Source organism: Podarcis muralis, chromosome 11 (genome assembly GCF_964188315.1).
Source record: "Podarcis muralis chromosome 11, rPodMur119.hap1.1, whole genome shotgun sequence".
In the NCBI taxonomy this organism is placed as follows: domain Eukaryota; kingdom Metazoa; phylum Chordata; class Lepidosauria; order Squamata; family Lacertidae; genus Podarcis; species Podarcis muralis.
In genome coordinates, this window is record NC_135665.1 from 38294928 (window position 1) to 38319117 (window position 24190).

The following is a 24190-nucleotide window of genomic DNA, read 5'->3' on the forward strand; positions in this document are numbered from 1 at the left end:
AGCAATGTTGAGTGTGAATAAAAAAGTGTGTGTGTCTGGGGTCTCTTTTAAATCATTTTTTTGCAGCCCACTACTCCGATGAGAACTGGCTGACTGGGGTTAGCCACCATTTTAACTACTCACAACACTCACAAAGCACTTTTAGCACTCCTCGGAGCACCACCGCTGCTGCCTCTACCATGCAAGCCAAGCCAATGGTGGAAGGGTGCTTTAGAGGGCATTTTGACTCAGACCTTTTCAAATGTGTATTCTTCCCCCGCTCTCAAGTGAGGGTAAGCCTATGCACCCAACCAAATCACCTGCAATCCGCAAAAAAAATGCCTCATCCTTGTTACAACTCCGCCCTCCACCCAAAAAAAAGCAACTCTGTTCAATACAGCGTTCCAATGCGTTACTGGAAGTTCAGGTCCGCGCGTCCCTCTAACAAAGTTCTTAAATCTATATCTCCCGCTCCCTTTCCCCGCTCAGTTGGCGTCACTTCCTGTTTTCATGAAAACGAGATCCGGGTCACTTGCATGCCCCGAAGAAAAAGTTTTCCGCTCTTTCCCCGCTCCTCAGCCGGTCTCCCATAAAGAAAGCGGCGGGGGGGGGGGCGAAAGGGGGCGGGGCCTGTCCGCGCGGCCGCTGCCATGGCTGCGAGGGGCGCCGACGGGTCGCGGGCGCTGAGGAGCAGCCGTTACGGTCGCTGGGCTCGCTTCGCTCGGCCGCTGCGTTTGCGCCCCTGCCCCGGCCGTTGAGGAGGAGGAGGCGGCGGCGGCGGCCAGGCTGGGGTCAGTGGAAGCCGAAGGATGGCCGAAGCCCCGGGACCGCCAGGCGACGAGGTGGCGACCCTGCGGGAGAAAGTGGCTGCGCTGGAGTCGGAGCTGGGCGCCTGCCAGAGCCGCCTGGAGCGGGAGAAGAAGCTGCGCTTCAAAGCCCAGGCCAGCGCCGCCAAGTTACGGAGACGGGTAGGGGCGGCCCTCTCGCCTCATGGGGTCGGGGGCGAGGCGGGGAAACCTCCGGGATAAGGTCGCCCCGTAACGGCCTTTGGGTTCAAGGGCTCTGCTGCTCTGGGGACAGGCGGTTGCTCTGCTTCCTGCCTGGGCCGCTTAGGCTCACTGCTGACTTCCTTGTCTCTCACCTGTTAGAAAGTATAGGAGCCTCACCAGGAGAAACGCCCGTCTATCTAAGCACCTGGATGCTTCGATTTATTACATTTCTTTCTTCCTTCCTTCTTTCTTTCTTTCTTTCTTTCTGTTTGTTTATTAATTACCAAGTAATATTCATAAATAAGAGTAAAAATGTGCACTCCAACACCAAGACCATTCCATGGTCACTATCCAACCTCCCAAAATTTCAACACCTCTAGTGATGGTTTGACCCCTTTCTGTTTTTACAGTACAAATTCTACAGACACCTTCCATATCTCCTCAAAATCATTTCTCCTGCATATTCCCTGGTTTACCGTAACGACACATGTTAATTTATCATTAATAGCTATATCACCCACTACCTCCTTTCTTTCACCGAGGCACAGCAGCTTCCATGGTTTCCTTCTCTGCTTCTGCTTTTGAAGTACAGTGGTACCTCAGGTTAAGTACTTAATTCATTCTGGAGGTCCGTTCTTAACCGGAAACTGTTCTTAAGCTGAAGCGCCACTTTAGCTAATGGGGGCCTCCCGCTGCTGCCGCACCGCCGGAGCACAATTTCTGTTCGCATCCTGAAGCAAAGTACTTAACCCAAGGTACTATTTCTGGGTTAGCGGAGTCTGTAACCTGAAGCATATGTAACCCAAGGTACCACTCTATTTGACCGTGTTAATCAGGGGTCAATAAACTTTCAGCCGGGGAGCAGGTCCACTGTCCCTCAGACCTTGTGGAGGGCCAGACTATATTTGGGGGAGGGGGGAATGAACAAATTCCTATGCCCCACAAATAACCCAGAAATGCATTTTAAATAAAAGGACACATTCTACTCATGTAAAAACACACTGATTCCTGGACCGTCCGCGGGCCGGATTTAGAAGGCGATTGGACCGGATCTGGGCCTTAGTTTGCCTACCCATGGTGTTAATGCGCCAATATTGGCGACTGCTTTCCCTGGCTTTGTGCAAGAAGAGATGACCATAAATGTTATAGTTCACTTGGTTTCCAACTCATTGTGTTACTCACATGATATGTATTTTTTTCACAACCTTTTACTGATAAGTTCCACAAAGCCTAGGAAGTTCCACAAAGCCTAGGATTAGTAATGGATCATGCAGGCTTTTCTTAAGGCACACTGCTAATCCTAATGAAATTCATGGGTCATTCCCGCTAAGAGCAAGCAGGTGGTTGAGTGCAAACAGGATTGGAGTCGAGACACTGAGAAACAAGAGGGAGATATAGGCATGATTCTGTAGATCATGGTGTATGCAGAAATACAGAGTGTAAAAGGGAGGCAAATCCACAGCCCAAGGAGGATTTAGCAAGCTTGGTGGCCTTTAGGACCCCTGGACAAAACTTCCTAAACTGCTTGTAGTATCTGGGAGGAGAGCATGGCTGGCTAGAATCCTGAGGTCAGGGGTTGGCAAGGCTTACTGGGCATGTGCTGGACCACTCCCGCGGAGGTCCTCCATGGGCCTGGCCAGCGCAGCGCAACACCAGAAATCACGTCTGCGCATGCCCAGACGCCGGAAATCGCGCCTGCGCAGAAGCAATTTCAAGCGCTGTGGACATGCGTAGGCGCGATTTCTGGCATGTGCATGCACAGAAGCAATTTCCGGAGCCACGAAAAAGAGTCACTGCGCTGTGCTGGTTTAGTGTAGTGCGCAGGGACTCGCCAAGCGGGCAGCTCGGTTCGGGGGTGGCTCATAGGCCGGTTAAGTGACCCTCATGGGCCGCTTCCAGCCCATGGGCCTTAGGTTGCCGACCTCTGCCTGAGGTGGAGCACTCCGGTTTGCAACATAATTATCCTGTTTTGTAGATTGAAGAACTCAAGAAAATCAGTGACGGAGAAAGAAATGAGAAGGCAACATCCAATGTAGAAGTGCAAACCGAAGATGCTGCTGAATGGTCACATGAAGGTAAATAGCAAATGGTGCAACGTCAGTAATTAAAATAATTTCCAAAGGGGTAGTCATGTTAGTTTCTTGCAGCAAAAACAATCTAAAGGGACTTGCAGCTTTCGTGGTCTCGAACCCATTTTATTAGGTTAAGATAATCTAACAGAAAAATGATTCCTGTCCATTGCATTAATCCCATTGATTGAAAAAAAGTGAAAGGAGTTTTAATGGAATAAAAAAAGAGGTAGAATTTTCCACCTTAAAAAGAGGTAAATTCCAGGTGTATCTATTTGTATTTTAAAACTTTTCCCATTTATATTTCAGATATAAATTACTTGGTTGGTTGATTTATTTTGGATCATTTTATACCCATATTTTTTTCTGTCTCTAAAGAAATACTTAAGGCAGCTTACATCCTTCACCAAATACAAAAAAATCCTCTTTATGCAAACTCCTGTTGTAGGTCTCATTTGTGTGTCACCAAACTGCTGGGGAAGTGTTAATCCAAATTCTTTACACTTTAAAAAAATAAATCCTGACATGCTTTGGTGCTATTTAGTTATATACATTAAATGGAAATCCCTTTTTTTTAAGGCTTGGTTGCCTTGCGTCATTATCTCATCTACTTTGGAATTTCTAGACACTTAACATTATTATTTGCATGACCTTTGAGGCAAAGATGCTTATATAAATCCTAAGGTGGTGGTGCTTAATTTTCTGTGGGGATTTAGCTGTTGATGAAAGTAACAATAGCATTACTTGCAAGAAGTGCAAAGTTAAAGGTAAAGGTACCCCTACCGGTACGGGCCAGTCGTGTCCGACTCTGGGGTTGCACGCCCATCTCGCTTAAGAGGCCGGGGGCCAGCGCTGTCTGAAGACACTTCCGGGTCACATGGCCAGCGTGACAAGCTGCATCTGGCAAGCCAGCGTGACCAGCTGCATCTGGCGAGCCAGCGCAGCACACAGAAACGCCGTTTACCTTCCCGCTAGTAAGCGGTCCCTATTTATCTACTTGCACCCGGGGGTGCTTTCGAACTGCTAGGTTGGCAGGCGCTGGGACCAAGCAATGGGAGCGCACCCCGCCGCGGGGATTCGAACCGCCGACCTGACAATCGGCAAGTCCTAGTTAAGCATATGTAAATATTTGATTCGATTTTTGATTATTTAATTTATAAACTACTTAATATATTAAAATATATATATCTAAGCAGTTGTACAAAAATAATATGAATTGTAAGGTTTTGTTATCCTTTTGGCATGCTTGACAAATATAGATAAGATGTACAGTTATAAATCCAACTTCCATATACTGTACTGTACAATATCAAATCAAAACAGCATTGCTAATACATTTATTTCCTAACTTTTTGCAGGCTATTACTATTATCATAATTATTATAATAATAGTTCTGATCCTCATGAGCTAAATGGAGCACAAATACAGCCAAGTTATGATAATGAAGGATCAAACTCTGATTGTGCAGATCAGTTACAATTAGGTGATCAGCCAGATGTTAATGGCACAGAGCATTTCGAGGTTGGAGAACAGGATGCTGTGGTTCATAACATGCAGGTGAGCTGAGTGTTTCTCAACTTTTCTAGTAGTATTATTAGAATTATTACCCACTCTTCATCAGAAAGTCCAAGGGCAAGCCATAGCAATATAAACACAGCATTAAAAATGGTTTAAAACAACTAGAGTGGGTTTCATTCATATATGCACTGGCACTAGAGAACAAAGCCATTCCCTATCCTTAAGAGCCTTTTACTTGGTTCCCTTGGTTTTCCCACAGCACCAATGATTGCTGCTATCTTTATGCAGAGGATTATGTACAGAAACAACCAATCTAGTTTCAATTGTTGGATTTTTATTTCTTAAGGACTTGGTATTAAGTGCTGTATACATACAAAGTATGCTTTGTTCTGCTTTATAACTAGAACCTCAGTTAAATCAGTAACTCCTTTTGTACAAGAACTAGCTTTATTAATGTGATTCCTTAACTGCATTAACTTTCATGTAGAACAGTGCAAATGGAATGATTAAAACAAATGGAATGATACTCACATTTGATTGACTTTTACCCTTATAATTTACAATGTGGGGGAAACTTAAGTAGGATTACCTATTTATATAAACCAGTATATTCCAGTGGATAGTGTTAGAGCCGAAATTGGATGTTGGCATAGTCAGGGACTTTTTTGAGCAGTTCACTATTTTGAGCTTCTATTCCCCATCCGTGGGATGATATAATAGCAGTGTACCTCAGGGTTGCTATGGGTAGAAACAAAATTAAGACTGTGTGTTTCAAAGTGCTACATAAATATCATCTTTATGTTGTCTTTCATAATCTTAGAAACCAGAAGAGCCTTTATTAGCAGAAGGTACATTAGCAGAAAACTTGAGGGCTGCTGCAGAGGCTGCTGTGTCACAAACAGGATTTATATATGATGAAACCACCGGATTATATTATGACCACAGCACTGGATTCTATTATAACTCGGTAAATATTTGATTTGTTGCTTACTTCATATAAAATAATCTCATACTCCTCAATATAAATAACAAATTTAAACTAAAAATGGATTTGTTGATAGTTGTTCTCCTGAAAAATATTTTCTTGGCCGTGAATAGCTTTTTCTTAATGTAATAGGTAACGTTCATGTAAATGCCAAAATCATTCACTCTGATTACAAATAAAACCTGTATGTCACAAAGGAGCTCTCCCATCTCCTGATCCTGCAGTTTTCCTTAAACTACCAGTAGATATTAATCTTATAAAGTTGTTCCATGTCTTCCCCACCCCCTCCAAAAAATCCTGGTGTTTTCCTTAGCAGGCACTTGTCTGCTGCATGTTTTTAATGTCTGGTCTGCCAAGGCAGCGCAAAGTGCTTAGCTTAGATTTGATTTGATTTGATTTGCAGAGCTTTGTATAAATCCCACTTCCCCTTGTGCAACTCCTAAATCCTTCTGAGGCATCCCAACTTGGTTTGGTGTGTGTTAGAATCCAATACACACACCTAATTGTATGCCTCCTATTCCACAAAGCAGTGAGCAATATATTTTGGAATGATGCAGCTCATGCAAAATGTGTTGATCACAGGCAAATGGTAACTGCAGTTGTATGTGTTTGCAGGGTGGCCCACTATCTTTGTTCTTGACTCAAGTTCGCTGTCAAAATTCACAATATCAGTAAAGAAAGCTAATCCTTTTATTTGACTCCACTACTCTTTCCAGCTGCCAGCCTGAAATTTAACTGCCACTTTGTTGTGTGTCAGTTATATGTACCAATATAATCTGTTGTGATTAATTTCACTGACTCAACTGTATACCTATTTCTGTGTACCTACTTTTGGGCCACCCTGTATATGAATTAGCAGATCTGCACTTATGCACAGTGACTCAATCACAGCCATTTATACCTAGCCCTTCTAATATGAGACTAATTAATGAATAAATAAGATGGTATTTGTATGTCCATTTTGGAATCCCTTGTAATTCAGTTACAGTAGGTTAAAGATTACCCTTCACACATTTTAAAAATATGCATTGTTTTTCATTCTCAAAGTCTGGGTTGATTGAAGCATTGTTTAAAGTTAGATATGTTTCCGTGCTTGGATCAGTGTGATTTAAACATATTCATCTTGTTTTTAAATTCATCCTTCCATCCTTTTGCCGGAGGTAGTTTTGTAGTTGAGCTGAAGCAGAAGAAATTTATGCATGCCAGAAGTTATTCAGTAGTCTTGCTTACCTATATATTTTAATTATCTTGATGGCCTGGAATACAGAGTTTACCATTCTTTTAAATGGATATGCATATCTATACAGGATTGTTAAATTCTCAAGGTTATATTCAACATAGTGCTAAGTAAATCCTTATGTGAGCAGAACAAATTTGACTTGCACATGGGACTATTCTCCATTTGCCTGCATGTCCCTTGAATTTGTTCTGAGTGTTCTCCCCACCGTGCAGAACAAATAATGGAATGGTGTGGATATGGGAGAAGTCATGTTGTGCAAATGGAAGTAGTTCTACCCATGCAAGGATTTAGTTGAATATATAGCTGATATACTGAAGCCTTTGTGGCCATTGCTCATTTAAATTTGCTTTTGTTCCTGCTAATTAACTGTTCCCTTTCTAAGCATTTCCATATTTTAATTTATGATTTTGCTATGTTAGTATACAACCTGCTTTATTTAATTTTAAGTGATTTACTGTTCTTGTTTCATTAAAGGAAAACCAACTATATTATGATCCAAATACTGGAATTTATTACTATTGTGATGTTGAAAGTGGCCGATATCAGTTCCATTCACGAGTGGATCTACAGTCTTATGAAACAGCAACTGCTCAGTATAGCAAAGACAGGAAAGGCAAAAAGAAGAGAAAAGATGCAGAATGGCCCAGGGCAAATGAGCATAAGGTATCTTCACAACAAATTATATTTTAGTAAATAAAAATGTGATTGATGATGCATTTTTATCAAAATTAGCATCTTTCTAAGGTCAGGTAAGTATGGCGCGTGTTTAAGAGAAAAATTTATACAGTATGCATTCTAAATGGCTCAGAATGACAGTAAAAATTCCCTTATTTTCTACATGGGGATTGATTTGTACTATATAAATGGATTATGCATGATGTGAGAATAAAATTTGTAGCAGTTAGTTACTATATCCATTATAATTTGGTAAAACACTTAATTGCTAAAAATTGGTCAGTAATACATTCTTAGGAAGGAATACAACTTTGCGCTTCATTTAATGTTCTATCAGTGCAAATATTTCATCTTGCCAAACAGAACAATCCTCCCTCTTTCCCTATGCTTAACCTATTCCCAGTTAACTGTGTCCAACCCAGATATACATGCCTTAGAGAATAGAAAATTGGACTGAGTGGATAAAGTGCCACTTTAGGAAGCCAGGCTTAACTAAACAGAAATATTGTATTGATAAATGGCTATCAGCCCTTGGTACATCCAGCTGCCAATGCTGTTAGGTTTTATAACTGTGGATACAAGTGACTTGTCCTCACCTCTACAGACATGATATTAAAAAGACCAGCAAACTACTCTGATGCTGTATGAGAAAATGGTTCCCATGCAGCAAAGTACACTTCTCTTCAGTTTAGTTGTGTCTCATGACTGAGTGATGTATTTTTCTTATCTTTCCGCTTTCTTTTATTGTGCATGAGAGCAGGCAGGATCTGTAAGTTGCTGGCTGGTCAAAATCAAGCTGTGTCAACTTGAGATCCTTTCTCCAACCTATTCCCAGTTACTTCAGTGTGAGTCTCACTGAACTCTGTGGGACTTGTTTCTGGATTGTGCTGTTAAGGGTACTTACATTTACTCAATACGTTAAAGAGGGAAGTTGGTGGGTGAGGGGAGAAAAGGCTTGTACAGGCTGATTAAGTTGATAGATAATTTTATTGGGACTATGAATTTCTTCATCCACTGCCGTTTGCTCATTTTCTCAGAGGAGGGAGGAGAATGGGAGAAATGGAACAATATCAGAAGAGAGGAAAATAAAACTGTCCTCCTCAACTTCTCTGCAGGCCTATTCTAGACTAGCCTTGCCTACCAGTTGATAAGCATTTTTAAGCTTTCCAGACTGACATGAGGTCCTAGGGTGAGTTACAGGAAAACAAAAGATGAATTTTTAAACCACATAAACCCAATACAAAATGCAGAACCAAAAATAGAGTTTAGAATGAATTAAAAAGTTAGGTCTTTGACATATATCTCAGCTGTCAAGGACCAGGGTAAAGAGATGCATATTCGGCATGCAATAAAAGCCACATGATGGCTCTATTCTACCTCCAGAATTAAAGGCAGCATACCAGTTGTTGGGGAGATACCCTGAATCTCTTTTTGACAGGAATGTATGTCAGCAGCGGGTGCTGAGTATAATATTCTGTTTAGACCTTAAAGCTGGCTGCTTGGAAATGATTGGCTGCCAAACCAATCTGTGGATCTCTTAGATCACATGGCAATGGTAATATTTTGACTCCTTTCAGTTGCAACACTTGCCACTCACCAAAGTGATACAACATTTTATACTAAGCAGTGGGCTATATTGGGTAACTGTTAAACTTCAGTACACCATTGCTGCAGCTCATTTCCCATCTTCAAGCTGAAGAGCAGGAAGGCTGTGTGATACTGTTGGTGCCGTGATGTAGGTGAAGGGTTTGGCTGTAATGATGCAAACAGTGATTTACTCTGCTGAAGCCAGGGTTTGAGCAGGTGTCTAGAAAATGGGGAGAGCCAGCAGTTAATTTCCAGGCAGCAGTGTACTGGAGGATGCAAGAAGTCACCCTCTCTGCTGATGTTCTCTACATGTCCCCTAGGCAGGGATCACATACTGCCAGTCACTGCTGTTGCACTGAGTAGGGGGATGGCTATCACATCTGCCTCAAGGATACCCTTGTGGCCTTGTGTTGGGGTAGACTTCTGAATTTCTGCATCTGTGCAGTTCTAAGACTGTGCAGTCTTAGAACTGGAAGTGTCCTGGCTGCAAAGAATATAATGTTTCTGTAGCTTTGTACCTTCCATGTGTACGTGTGTGAGATAAGGACATGGTAGCATTTGATTTTTTTTCATGTGTTAAGGAAATTGAAATATGCAGAATTTGGAAGCAATTTGTCCAGAGGTAATATGTTTCCATAGTACTCTCAACACATACTTCATTTTTGCACTGTATTGTTTACTGTTTGCTACTGTTCATCTTTAGGTACATCAGTTGACAGAAACCATGGCTAATCTGAAGATTTCATCTTCTGGATTGGCAACTTCTAGTGAAGGTAGAGTTATGATACCAAACGCATCAGTCTGACGATGTTTAAAGTTGATCTTAAAGCACCATTAAAACAATTAATTACATAAAGATATAACTTAAGATCAGTTCTAATTTACACACATATGCTATGATTAAATAGGGGTTCTTTCTGCCTTAGACATTCTAAATAACAATCAATGATTTATTTGTTTTAAGTTAAGTTTCAGGTATAGTAAGTTTATTAAAATAACCTAGTATAAAATGAAATAAATCTAAACATATAATCTCTTAAAATTGGATTTATGGCCCTCTTATGCAGGGCTCTATTTCTTCGTAATAAGAGAAGTGCAGGAAACACATCTTCAGTCATCAGACAGTATGATAGGTCATGCATTTATATTATTGGAGTCAGGAACTAGCAAGGCATCACAGTATCTAGGTGGAGTTTCCATCCGTTATTTCACCAAGATGCACTACTGAGTCCTTACGATCTTATCCTGAGCTCTGCAGTGTTTTCAGTGAAGAAACTTAATATTTTTGGCTCTACCAACTAAGCAGATGAGGAAAGACTATTTTGCCCAGAGGCAAAACTGAAAAGTTCTTGATACTTGTTGCAGCCCATCTTATACATGCTGGTTCAGATGTAAATTTCACTTCATTCATTGGGACTTGTTTCCAAATAAGGGTACATAGGATGGAAGCCTTAGCCTTCAAGTAAGTGATCTCCGTTAGTATCCTTGCATGCAGACATGCCTTATCTATAAATAGACATAATTCTACAGTATGAGAGATGTGTGGAGCACATGGCCAGTGGTTTTATATTATTCCTTTAGATTACATAAAGACTTATTTAGTTGCACATCAGTATCATTTAACTGTGGGAAACAGAAGGTAGAAGGAATACTTGCTTGGCATTTTTTAAGGAAATATATGCATTTTAAATGGGAATCTTTATTTAAATTTAAATCTCTTTCTTGGTAATTTGCATAATTTAAAGCGCTTTGATTTAAATCAGTCCACTTTGCTTGAAATAATGTGGGGAGAATGGCCCTCTTTACCACTCACACAGGCTCCTTTTATCTGTTCACCTTCCCCAGTTGCTTACATGCTCCTGTTTCCCTAGCTACATGCACTTCATTTTCTCTATATAATCACCATTTCGAAATGAAATGCCACTCCACAGGGGTTACAAATTCTCTTTCACTTCAGATTTTGCTACAATTGGGAAATGACTGTGGTGCTTGCAGCAGGAATGATGAAGTGGAGCAGCAAGCAAAATAGGCTATTGCAGGAATGGCAGGCACATTATGCATTGGGGTTTTTCAAATGGCAAACTGTATTGGACAAGCCATCATCTGCTTGTAGCAAAAATCTGTACAAGTCCATCTCTGAGAACTACTTTGATAAGTTTTTTCCAAAATATTTTGTTCCTAGTACAGCAGCAAAAACATCTAACACAGCAGATCTCACATGGACCATATGAATCTAGAAAGCTTCATTTATCCTTATGTATGACTATTTGTTCATTCTCAACAATATATATATTTTGTTTTAGAATGCGTTCAAATATCTGATTGAACTTCCATTTTCAGAGAAATTTTGTGTGTAATAAGGTTAGAGAATGGCTTGATAGTTCATGAGTTGTATTTATTCTACTACAAGTCTGATTGTTAAAGAAGAATATTTGTAATTGTTTAATTTTTTTTTAAAGGCATATTTAATTACCATGTAGTCCACTGTTAATCTTGACTTGCTTTCCTTTCTCTGTTAACAGGAAATATTGCAGGCAGATTAATTATCTGAGAATATGAGAAGTGCTTTTTGTTTTAGTGTTACTTGTTTTTGTATGTTACGCAGAGAGAAATATTGTATATTTGGGTTTCTTGAATGACATGTTGAGAGAGAAATCTAATAAATAAATGAAGCTTAAGGGAAAATAAGAAAAGGAATAATAGAGTCATAGAATTGTAGAATTGGAAGGGATCCCTAGGGTCATCTAGTCCAATTGCCTGCAAGGCATGAATCTCAGCTTGATTATACATGACAAATGGCCATCTGAACACTGTTTAAAAACATCCAAGGAAGGACAGCCCACCACCTGTCATGGAAATCTGTTCCACTATCGGAATCTCCTTTCTTGTAACTTGAATCCATTGGTTCAGGTCCTAGCCTCTGAAGCAGGAGAGAACAAGCTTTCTCCATGTGACAGCCCTTTAGATATTTGAAGATGGCTATCCTATCTCCTCTCAGTCTCCTCTTCACCAGGCTAAACATACCAAATTCTCTCAACCATTCCTCATAAGGCTTGGTTTCCAGGCCCTTTATCATATTGGTTGCCGCCCTCTGCACATGTCCCAGCTTGTCAATATCCTTCTTAAATTATGGTGGCCAGAACTGGACACGGTATTCCAGGTGTGCTCTGACAAAGGCAAAATAGAACAGGACTTCCCTTGATCAGAACACTAAACTCTGTTGATGCAGCCTAGAATAGCATTAGTGGGGGGGGGGGTTGCTGCTGCATCACAGTGTGGACTCAGATTAAGCTTATGGTCTACGAAGACCCCTAGATCCTTTTCACGTGCACTACTGGCAAGCCAGGTGCCCCATATCTTATATTTGTGCAGCTGGTTCTTCCTGCCTAAGTGCAGAACCATACATTTGTCCCTGTTGAAATTCATTTTGTTAGTTTGGGGGGGAAAGGACACATATTATCCCAAGAGATGTTCACTTCATCTCATGCTTATGGAGGAGAGATAGTAACTGGCTTTTGTTTTATATGCCTGGGATGAATGGTAGCATCCATCCCAGTACAGATCAGGTCATTGATGCTAATACATTTGGGAATTATCACCAAACTGTTGGGCTGAGGGAGAAAACTGAAAATGTATTGATTAAGTAGTTGGCCTTAAATAATGCAGTATTTTGTGAAAAGATGGTTTGTGTTGTGTATTATTTGGATATGCCTATTGATACTGCACAATTGCAGAAATGTAATCATTTGATAGCTGCGTTTACAGTTCTGTTGCAGTGTGTGGCAGTGGATGAGAGTGTACAAATAGTTGTACATAGAGCACTGTTTGAACTGTAAAGGAACATTTCTACTGATAGGACATTGACGAGTATTGGTGATAGGACCTTAGTATTAAGTGTTGTGTGGATTTCCCACCTTAAAACTGGGATGATTCAGATACTAGCACACTTGTATAGTACTTTTTCTAATTTTGAATAAGAAAAAAAAATGGTTTAAATAATCTGCAAATGTTGGTGTGTGAGAGTGAAATGCTTTTATCCTAAATATTTACACTAGTGTAATGCCATGATGTCTGGGGCTGAGCTAGATCATTGGCCCCCTTGAGCCAGCACTGTATGACTTCGTTTTCCAGGCTAGGGATTTGTAAAGTACAGACATGTGAAAGGAGCAAGTGATCCCCAAATACAATCTCCCTATGAGATGAGGAGCTAGCCTGCATAGTTCATGAACATCATTTGAAGGGAAGAAGAAAAACTTCCCTATATCAAGGAGCTAGTTCAAACGCTAGGTGCCTGTGTACAGAACAGTGATCAAGAATTAAAAGAAGGTTGACAATCTCTTCTCCCTCCCAAACAAATCTGGCCCAAGGAAAGTCAACAGCAGAGCCACTATTCTGAAGGAGCAACTGGTCTGCTTGCTTTCTGTCTGGCTAGCTCATCACGTTGGAGGTCCATGCCAGGCATACACTCTCTTCTGTGAAAAGGAATGGACAGCTATTTGGAGAAATATATTGTTATTGTTCCCCGGTGTTTCCTGTCACAATCTGAAAGTAATGGTTAGTTGGTTGGTTTGCTGGCTAGTGCCGTACAAGAGCACTGAAGCAAGTAGCTTAGAACAAAGAAAGGAAGTTTGGAACATAGGATTTTTTAAATGGGAAAGGGGGAAAGAGGAAAAAATAGAGAAACCTCCACAAATGAATGTCTAGAATGGATAGCATTCTTTGCCTTTTTTTTTTTTAAGTAAAGACAGGAACTCTGAAAAGTTAGTGAAGGGATTTGAAGATTGGTTATAAACTTTAATGTCCAAGCACTGAAGAGGACCTTTAGTCATGATTATCTTAGAATGGTTAAAATTGATCAGATACCAACTGATTTTTCCATTTCCCATTACTAGCTTGCTTGCTTACAGATTTTGCATCTTGTGCCTTAAAAGAATCCAGTCATTAAAAGAACAACGTTATTATCATTCCTCAAGTTTGATTTTCATTCAATCTTCAGGACTTGAAAACAGATGAGCAGAAATCATCCAGCAATCTGAATTGCCTTTTTACCACCAATGAGCCAAGTTCTCCAGAAGAAGACAAAGGTCCAAATCTGAAAAAGGCTAAGGTGGACACTGATACAAGAAACAGCCTATCAGCCAAAGAATCAATTATCACAACTGGCGCCAATTTACGTTTTGAGAACACACAATGTACTGCTGTGATAGAGGACAGTAAAACAGAGACAGAGAGTGAGCCTGAAGAAGGGGAAATTACAGACTCTGAAGAGGAGGACTATAGCAGTGAAGATGAAGTAACAAGTGAAGAAACTGTAAATTCAGAAGACACTGACAGTGAAGGTGAATCCTGGGTTTTTACAAAGTATCCTTAAATATTTATAGTTTGGGGAACAAGCAAAAATGGATAATATCAAAAATTGAAACCTACAAGTTTGAATGCTATAGATCTTCAGCAAAATGGCAAAAGTTGTCTTGATCTCTCCGTTTCTAGTCTTCAGATGTTGCAACTAAGTATGGATAACTGTAAAAGCTGTATCTTATCACTATAAAAGCTGTCAGATGAAGATACTTCATGACGTTGCTGCTTACATGGATCTATTTAGACTTCTTACTTGAAAATATTGTATGTGTAAAGTGGAGGGACACTAATGTTATGTTCAGAAATTAGTGTTTTTCTTCAGATGCTTACTCAGATGCTTACTCTTATTCGTGGTGTGTATACAAATGTACACCTGCATAGCTGGTTGGTTAAGAAGCTGTTTATATGGCATTGCTTCTGAAACAGACACCCCCCTCCACTAATCAATATTTTATTTTCATAGTTTGATGTTGAGAAAGTTTTGTTCTTTTTGGTCTAGGAATATTCCAGATACTGGGAGCAATACAGTGTCCCCTGTATATAGGAGTCTAGGCGCCCTTCGTTCTTTTGTTGGTATCATTGAATACCACTTGGCAAGCACTGGTTATTAGTTTGTCCTTGTGCTTCCCACAGTGGCAAGTAGTAGGACCTTTCTCTTCATCTTGGAGCCTGTATCCAGGTTCACATCTGGAGTAGCTGTCATGTAGTTTAGTTTTCAAGTTGGCTAAATATCCAGATTCTGTGAACAGCCCCAGTGTCTTCTTCCTCTGTTGCTGCAAAAGCTCTGTCTCCTTCGTGGCAACACTTATCTTCAGTGCCCCTTTCAACTAATTCAGCACATGGTCATTGCATCAGTTAGGAAACTTAGCACTAGCCTCCTTTCTACTCTAAGAAGAAGTGGGAGTTCTGTCTGCTGGCCTTGGCTGCTAGCAAAAATAATTGTAACTATACTGATGCTGCCTACTTTTTAATTTAAATGTCTGTTACCAAGATAAACTTCCTGGCACAACAGAATAACCAGGCTGTTGATTTCTATGGGCTCTTAAAAGGCCAACTTTGGGAAAATATGCTAGTCAAAAGTTTTTCTACTAGATGTGCTTGTACAGTTAATTTTTACAGTGTTTTGATACATCAACCCTTTTTTGGTTTAACTGATGTACTGGCTGAACTCAATGGTTACTAGCCACAAGGCTCGCTATTTCTGCCTCCATGTTTAAAGGCAGCTCACTTCTGAATAACAGATGCTGGAAACTGCAGGACAGGAGAGTGCTTCTCATATGCATGTGGTTGGCCACTGTGAGAATAAGGTGCTGTGGGGCATTAGTCTGATCCAGCAGGATGTTCCTACAGTCTTAACCCTACTTTTGAAAATCAAGGGTGCTTGGGGAAAGATGACATTGATTTGTCTGATGCTTATTTTTTATTGATTTAGGCGGAGACAAGATTTGGCCCCCTTGTATTAGAGTGATTGTGATTAGATCACCAGTACTGCAAATGGGATCTCTGTATATCATCACAGCTGTCAAACCTGCCACATTTGGAAGGTAATACAAAATATGCAAGAGAAATCCATGCTTATGTTAGCTGATAAGATTGCCAATTCTATTGAACCAGATTGAATTGAGTGGCTTACAATAAGACAGCACGATTTTTCTGTTTAAATCAATTCATCATACTCTTTGACTCCTAGAATAGTAGCATGCCAGGGATAGATGCCATGGCAGTTCAATATAAGAAACTAGGATGGTGATTGAATTCTGTTGAACTTTGTGTGTTGCCAAAGGCAAAATACTGTGTATTGGGAATTAGTGCAGTACAATAAATAGTATTTTAATATATCTGAACTAGATCATTCAGTGGTAAAACTACCACTGAAGTCCATATTTACTACATATTTAAATTGGTTTGAAGACGGCATGACTTCCCAACTAAGAGAAATTTGTAGTTTTTGTAGTCTAGCATTTTGGTCTGAAGAGCTTTACAAGCAGCGCTGGTTAGCTGAGTCTAGCTGCTGTTTTAATTTCTTAAAATGCCACCCATGTAGCATCCCTCTAGTGAGAAACTATAGTAATGGCTATACCCAGCTACCCAGCATTGCTTGGGGCACTGGACTGTAAAATATAATTTAAAAGGAGAGCCCTATGCAAGCATAGATGGTAGGTCCTGCCAGAGTGCTGCTCAGTGTTACAGCATAAGATTGCACAGTTGAGTCCTTAAGGCGGTTTTTCACAGTACTTCTCCTTGTGGGCTTTGTAACTGTTACTTCTGTTTACAGAGAAAAAGATATGGAACATACACTGCAGATTCCAGAGGTTGGAGTTAGTAAGGTAATTAACTCTTTAAGGACTTTAAAAGAAAGATGTCTTAACTCGTCAGATACTTCATTTTAAACCTAACGCTGTGTTAGTGAAATGTGCTCTGTATTAAAACACTTTATTTTTTTAACAGTTTCACGCAGAAGTATACTTTGATAATGAATTGCAAAGTTATGTTCTTGTGGATCAAGGCAGTCAGAATGGTACTGTGGTTAACGGAAATCAAATTTTACAGGTAAGCATAACCATTAGAGGTGCTGCTGCCTGGTCTACCCTTTACCTGTCACTAGAAATTGCTGCTCCCCTTTTCTGGTTCCTTTCTGCCCTTCCCACCCTCACCCCATAATGCTGCTACTGCTTGTACGCACTTTGTGATCCCCTTGATCTCTCTCTGAAGCAGCAGTACAGAAACCTTTTATCAGCACTTATCTGCAGTCTGGCTTTCCCTCCCTTTTTTCTTATAGCCTAAAACAAAGAGTGAACCTCATGTTCTGGAACATGGTGATGAAGTGAAAATTGGGGAAACGGTTTTATCCTTTCACATACACCCTGGGAGTGAAACCTGCGATGGATGTGAACCGGGGCAAGTCAGAGCCCATCTTCGCCTTGATAAGAAAAGTGCATCTTCAAGTAAGTGATAAAAATGGCTTGAGGGTTTTGTTTTGTTTTGTTTTTTTAATGTACTGTCAATTTCCAGGAAAAAGATTGATCCCAAGTTTAAGTAGATAAACAAATGACTTAACTTGGAAAAAGGCTACACGTTTTTGTTATTTTTACACTACTGAAGCATTTTTAAAATAAATTTGCCTTCAGCCTAAAGGTGGTCTTGGCTCCATTAAGCAAACTAAATCTAAGATGCAAAAGTTTCCAGACTTCATAATTTCATATTTTGTTTCAAGTTAAATTATCTCAACATCTTCCAATTGGATATTCAGAAGGGTTAGGTAAGGGTTAGCCACCTGGGCAGCATTCAGCCCCATCCTACTTTTCTGCAACTCCCATTTCAGCTGAAAGAAGTGAAGGTCAGCTGGGAATGATTAAAGAGCTGCAGTTTGCTCCTGGTGCCCCAAGTGCAATGAGAGGACTTCATCTCATGGTGCTTGCAGGACCATAGCTCAGCAGTAGAGCACCTACTTTGGATTTGTATGGTCCAGGTTCAATCCCCAGCATCTTCAAGTATAGCTTTGAATGTCCCATCTGAAGCCATGGGCAGCCACTGCCAGTCAGTGTAGACAGTGCTGAGCTAGATGAACTAGTCGACTAGCTCTGTATAAGACAGCTTCCTATGTTCCTGTGCTGGGAGGAGAGAGGTACTTAGTGCTGAAAAGGCAAGCTTGAAGGGAAGCACTAATCACTGGCTTATACACCTCTCAGTACTGAATGAGGATACCAGACAACCTTCAGCGTAGTACTCTTATAGCTATATATCAACTGTGCCCTACCTCCCAATATGCAGTGTAGGGACTGGCAGTTTGACATGAAACTTATTGCAAACCCCCAAAGCTGAAGAAGATAATCCATTATTTAGATCGAGGTGGGGAGCTTTAGGTTCAGAGGCTAAATAGATGGCCTCCCTATCTCTCACTGGCCCTGCTCTGCACTCGTGTGCAGACTTACCAAGTTGGAATATATTTTTGAACTGTTATAATACCCTTTGCTTGCCTGGAGGAAGGCTGGAGAGCCGTTTGTCTGTGGCCACATCCACCAATAGTGCACAGCCCCTGGAAGGTTACCTGTGAGTGAACATGGCCCTCAGATTTAGAAAGGTTCCTCATCCAATTTAGATAATAGGGAATCCATGGTATGCCTAGAAGTTGAATTCAAATGGCCAATAAGATATTTTGAAAGTGCTGTTGTGCCTACAAGTAAATTCGCACACTAGCCTTAGCATAGCACAAAATTTTCTCTAGTTGAATTCCCATCTGCCAATGGGTCTCTACTGACTTAGTTGAATCATCTTCTTGTACTCTTTCAGTTTGCACTGTTCTGACAAAAGAAGAGAAGGAATTGGTTAGAAGAAAAGAATTAAAACAAATTCGTGTTAAGTATGGCTTGCAGGTAAGTTCCTTTTTAACAAAAGTTGTCTGATAAATTACTGGATTTGGGGACATACAGGTTTTTAAAAAATATTTGTACTGTATTCTGCATCATATTCTTAGTTGTAGAAGTTACAAGTGTTGGTTAGATGGGAATGAATTGTCTTATGAAACACAAGAGTAGAATTCATTGAGCCTGTGTATTCAGGGTAATTTTACAGCAGTTGTACCAGGAACGACACTGTCAAAGAGAAGACAACTCAATCTTCTAGATTGCAAGCAGGGTCTTTCCAAACTGTCGTTGCTAACATACAGCTGCATTTCAAAGCAGTCCTTCATGTGCACACTTAAGAATAACTACCCCCTCACACACAAACAAAACTCATTGCAATCAACTAAATTGTTGTTGTTGTTTAGTCGTTTAGTCGTGTCCAACTCTTCGTGACCCCATAGACCAGAGCACGCCAGGCACCTCTGTCCTCCACTACCTCCCGCAGTTTGGTCAGACTCATGCTGGTAACCTTGAAAACACTATCCAACCATCTCGTCCTCTGTCGCCCCCTTCTCCTTGTGCCCTCCAACTTTCCCAGCATCAGTGTCTTCTCCAGGGAGTCTTCTCTTCTCATGAGGTGGCCAAAGTACTGGAGCCTCAGCTTCACGATCTGTCCTTCCAGCGAGCACTCAGAGCTGATTTCCTTAAGAATGGATGCGTTTGATCTTCTTGCAACCAGCCATTCTCTGGGCTCTCCAACCATTCGCACCACCAACATAAACAAACAGATAAATAAAGAACCTATTCTTGCAATGCTGACACCAAAAGCAAAAGAATGAAAAATCAGTACTCCCATTCTCCCCCCGCTCCCCCCAGCGTCACACTGTCTGTAATAGCAGTGTCTCACACCAAATGTAACTGACCTGTAGAAAGGACTCTCTGAATTGGAAACAGAGACATTATATGTACCCTTATTAACTATGAAAATCCTTTAATAAAACAACTACTTAAAAAAAAGAGCAGCCCTGTTAGATCAGGCCAAAGGTCCATCTAGTCCAGCACTGTCTTCTCCAGGCAGGGCCCAAAGGCAATAGCTGCCTCTTGCTGTGTACTTGCATTAGAATCCAGAGGTTTCTTAAACCCAGCATGTATTTGTCCGATTCCTTTTAAAAGACATTTAAGCTAGTAGCCATTGCTCCAGTTTGTGGCAACAAATTAGAAAAATAAATTGTGCATTATGTGAAATAGTTCTGGGTTTTTTGTCATGTCATGTGATGGCCTGACTGCTAGTATTGGGGAAGGGGAAGAAAAACTCACTTCACTTTCAATATATATATTGTAAAACATTACCATGTCCCCCTGCCCCCTTAGCTGTCATTTTTCCCACTCAGTTAAGAAGCCCTTAGTCATTTCACCTTGTAGGGAAGATGTTTCAAGTCCCAATCATTTTTACTGCACGTATCTGCACCTTTTCTATACTGCAAGGTTTTAAAGGAATCTATGGAATATTTCTAGAATTACATCAAACTCTACAGTATAATATGCTGGGAACTGAGTGTATTTAATATGCACCTAAAATGTGTATGAGTTGTTTTTCCCATTGCCTGTGCCTTATTGTTAAATGTATTGTTTGGAAACAAATAAGTTTCCAAACATGGGGTTGATTGGTTGTTGTTGTTTTTTAAAGAATACAGAATATGAAAATGAAAAAGTTATAAAAAACCCAAACTACAAAGACAGAGCAGGAAAACGCCGTGAGACAGTTGGAAGTGAAGGAAACTTTCACAGAGATGATGCTCCAGCCTCTGTACATGTGTAAGTTGCTAGTTGGTTGGTTTTCTGCAAGTATATATATCTCTAGAAATGTGTTAACCTATCACACATGCAGTGCAGTTATTCACATGGCTTACTTCCCGTTCTCTAAACCACATATCATTTACTATCTTTTTTTGAAAGTTGTGTATTTGAACACCTCTTAAAATAATTGTAATCAAACTTTATTTACTGACTTAAAAATATACACAACTTGATTGTAAAAAAAGCCTCAAAGTGATTTACAAAAAGATAAAACAAAATTAAGAAAAATTAACAACCCTATTTTAAAATTACATCAAATTTCTATGCATCTGAGTAGGCTTGTCTAAATAAGCATGTTTTTAGCAGACACTAAAATGAGTATAGTGACGGTTTTGCTTTATGGTTTCTGAAATCAAAGAGCAGGTTCTTGTCTGTGTGTGAATACAATTGGATGCCATTTGAATCAAGATAGTGAACTGAACCTTTTAAAAACTGCATTGATCTTGGCCTCCGATTTCAAAATGGCACTGATTTTTTGGTTTCTTTGCATTCTTGAGCAAATGCCAGGTATGAGTTTGCTAGTATTATATTGTTAGTAAATAGTCTACCATGCAGAAACATATTTAGGTCCTGATATAAACTATGGATAAGCAGATTTCACTGAACCATTTCAAAAAAATGGCAATTTGTAGTAAGGCCACTGTATCTTCACTTATTTTGGCTGTAGGAGAAACAGTTTTCTCTCAAAATGTAAAAGTAAGTAGTTCCTTCCCATGTAAAAGTTCTGTTTTTTTGTTTTTAAAGTGAAATTAGTGATAGCAACAAAGGTCACAAAATGTTGGAGAAGATGGGATGGAAGAAAGGAGATGGGCTCGGAAAGAGTGGTGGCGGAATGAAGGATCCGGTAGGTCTACTTCAATGTATAAATTGCGCAAAGCTTAGACTAAAGCTGCTACCCTATTTTCACTTCCTTGGAAGTAAACCCTGTTGAAACGAATGATACTTGTTTAATAGCATTGTGCTGTGGAGTACACTCACACTGCAATCCTATGCACAATTTGAAGTGTCATTGAACTTTGCGGGACTTCTGAGGTTGCTTACTTTTAGTAGTTTTTGATGGGGTTTTTATTTTGTTTTCCGGGATGTATGTTTTGATTATTGAACCTATTTTATTAATGCACAATGAATGATAGAGACATATTGTAGTAAAATTGGGGGGGGGGGGGTCATCAGTTACTATTTCAGTTACTATTTCATGTTTGTTTTAGGAAACAGGCTTGAGTGGAGGTAGGCAATGCACAAACACCCAACAATGGGAAAGCTTGGATATGAGGGAAGTTTTACAGACGCTTTTTCTAGCTACGTCCTGTTCTATGATATTCATTCAAATGTGCAATTAATATTTCATCAAAAGAACCCATATCATTATATTAAAGAAAGGAGCTGAGTGAACTGCAAAAGGGCACTATACTTGTGGGGAAGTTTGAGTTCACTGGTGGGCAATTTCCCCTAGTGTGTGTACACACACTCACACATGCCACAAACTATCATTGCTTTCATGCTATTTCCGGTCAATCTTGTGGCCTTCCCTTAGGCATCTGGCTGGTCATTGTAAGAGCAGAATGCTGGACTGACAGGCCTCTGGTCTGATCAGCAGGACTCTTAAGTTCTTGGAGCCATTCCACTCAGAAAATATTGGAATTCCCCCCAGTACCTGTCACTATGGTGCAGATACAGTGGTACCTCAGGTTACATAGGCTTCAGGTTACAGACTCCGCTAACCCAGAAATAGTGCTTCAGGTTAAGAACTTTGCTTCAAGATGAGAACAGAAATTGTGAGGTGGCGGCAGCGGGAGGCCCCGTTAGCTAAAGTGGTACCTCAGGTTAGAACAGTTTCAGGTTAAGAACGGACTTCCAGAACGAATTAAGTACTTAACCCGAGGTACCACTGTATATATTCTAGCTTGTGAAGTGTACCTTCGGCTTGGACCTCTTCTACTCTTTCATGGCTATCCTGAATAAAAACATACTTTTGAGATTTGAAGGTACTACAGTTTGTGTACAAGAAAAGTCACCGACTGTTTCAGTCAATAAAATTGTTGTATAAGTGGGCATTTGGAAGTAAAATAAAATAGTGTGACTGATATTGTTACCTGTTAATCCCACTGTTCTTTTAGGTTTAGACTTATTTTTTATATAATGTTCTGTTTTTATTTTTTTGGGTAAGCTTTGCTGAAAGTGTCAGTTGCATCACACATACACAGATGGTGGCTTTAGCATGAGAACATAGTTTTCAGGTTTCCTCATTATGTGCTTCTCTCCAGCTTTTCAAGATATTAAAAGTTATTGAATGTATATTATTTGTTGAATTTATGCTTATAAGAATTCATTGTCCGGCAGATCAAACTTCAACTGCACAGAAAGCATGCAGGCTTAGGTTCAGCTACTCCTACATCTGCAGAAGAGGTTCAGATCATCAGCACCAAGAACAGAAGGAACTGGGAAAAAGCAAGAGAGAGATTTGCAGAAAAATTTCAGGAGCCCAAAACACAGAAAAATGCACCAAAGGATCTGACTTGGGTTAGAGAAACTGCAGAATGACATTCAGGATTTAATGTTACCATGGTTAAATAGATTTTTATTTTATGCTAAAATGGAAGTTGGATTATTTGTATTTTTCTTAGACTGCTGTATTGGCTAGTTATCTGCAATACATGGTTGGTTTTTATGTTTTCATTTTTCTTTAAAACACAAAACGTGTGACTGGCCCAGGACTTGGTTGAATGGATTTTGATATTAAACTTTCAGAACTTATGGGTAATTTATGAGGGAAGACATTTTAACCCACCTAGTCAGTGAATTGATATATTAATTAATCTATTCTTGGACTCTTCATGGATCTCATAGAAATGTGTGAACTGATGCAAAAAAAACCATGCCTTGTGTATATGGTCAAAGTCCTTTGAGAATTTTTGTAGCAAAAGAGGGAGCATTATTGATATGCTTCACCGCTTCACTCCTATTATATGAAATTAACCAAGATTTTCTAACAACCTTATTTTCTTCTATGAAGGACATTATTGAGGGTTAAGTATTAATCTTGTTGTAGTCTTGAGGTAGCATGTTCAGAAACTGCCATGATATTCAAAGGTATAATACACTTTTAAGAATTGTTACTACAGAATTTATATGGGAGGATTGTGACTGATTGCAGATTTCCTGGCTGGACTCAAGAATTCTCCTTGAAAGGTTAGCATACAATTCTAGCCTAATTTTTCTGTGTGCATTGAGTTCCAAGAAAACTATATTCAATCATGCATTTTTTCCACCTGCATTCCAAGAGTTCTGTACTACAATTATTCTTAAAGTGTAAATTGGTCCTAAAATATAAATTGCTATCTGATTACTATGTAAGTCTTCAAGCCACTCTGAAATAGGCCGTTTTGAAATCAGTAGAGTGGCTTTGAATCTCGGCAGACGAGCATTATTTATTTACCTGTTGGGCCTGTTCTGTATCCATTGCTGGCAATGGAGTTTAGGCCAGGAATCTTGGTTTTCTTTTGTTTCAGGGTGGAGGTTGAACACTTATTTATTGAATGTTAATAAAACAGTGCTTTCAACATTTGTGGTGTAAAACCTTAATTCATGA

The 24190-nt window shown here is 40.0% G+C and overlaps 1 protein-coding gene across 2 annotated transcripts; it reads left to right on the forward strand.

Moving 5' to 3' along the window:
- Positions 1-598: 598 nt before the first annotated feature.
- AGGF1 (angiogenic factor with G-patch and FHA domains 1) lies at positions 599-24163 on the forward strand. 2 transcript variants are annotated; one of them, XM_028748326.2, is made up of 14 exons: positions 599-947; positions 2944-3043; positions 4396-4595; positions 5377-5523; positions 7256-7444; positions 9747-9816; positions 15834-15945; positions 16677-16728; positions 16850-16951; positions 17181-17346; positions 18692-18774; positions 20432-20559; positions 21346-21445; positions 22942-24163. In XM_028748326.2, the coding sequence occupies exons 1-14, from the start codon at positions 789-791 to the stop codon at positions 23140-23142; spliced, it is 1809 nt and encodes a 602-aa protein (XP_028604159.2). In that variant the 5' UTR covers positions 599-788; the 3' UTR covers positions 23143-24163. The 2 variants fall into 2 exon arrangements, with proteins under 2 accessions (XP_028604159.2, XP_028604158.2); XM_028748325.2 differs by lacking the exon at positions 9747-9816 and adding an exon at positions 14040-14382.
- The last annotated feature ends 27 nt before the right edge of the window (positions 24164-24190 follow it).

Bases quoted from the DNA above. Each gene is read 5' to 3' on its own strand.
- AGGF1 (XM_028748325.2), top strand. From the start codon at position 789: ATGGCCGAAGCCCCGGGACCGCCAGGCGACGAGGTGGCGACCCTGCGG. The intron at 948-2,943 runs GTAGGGGCGGCC...CCTGTTTTGTAG, and splicing joins CCGCCAAGTTACGGAGACGG to ATTGAAGAACTCAAGAAAAT. The intron at 17,347-18,691 runs GTAAGTGATAAA...GTACTCTTTCAG, and splicing joins TAAGAAAAGTGCATCTTCAA to TTTGCACTGTTCTGACAAAA.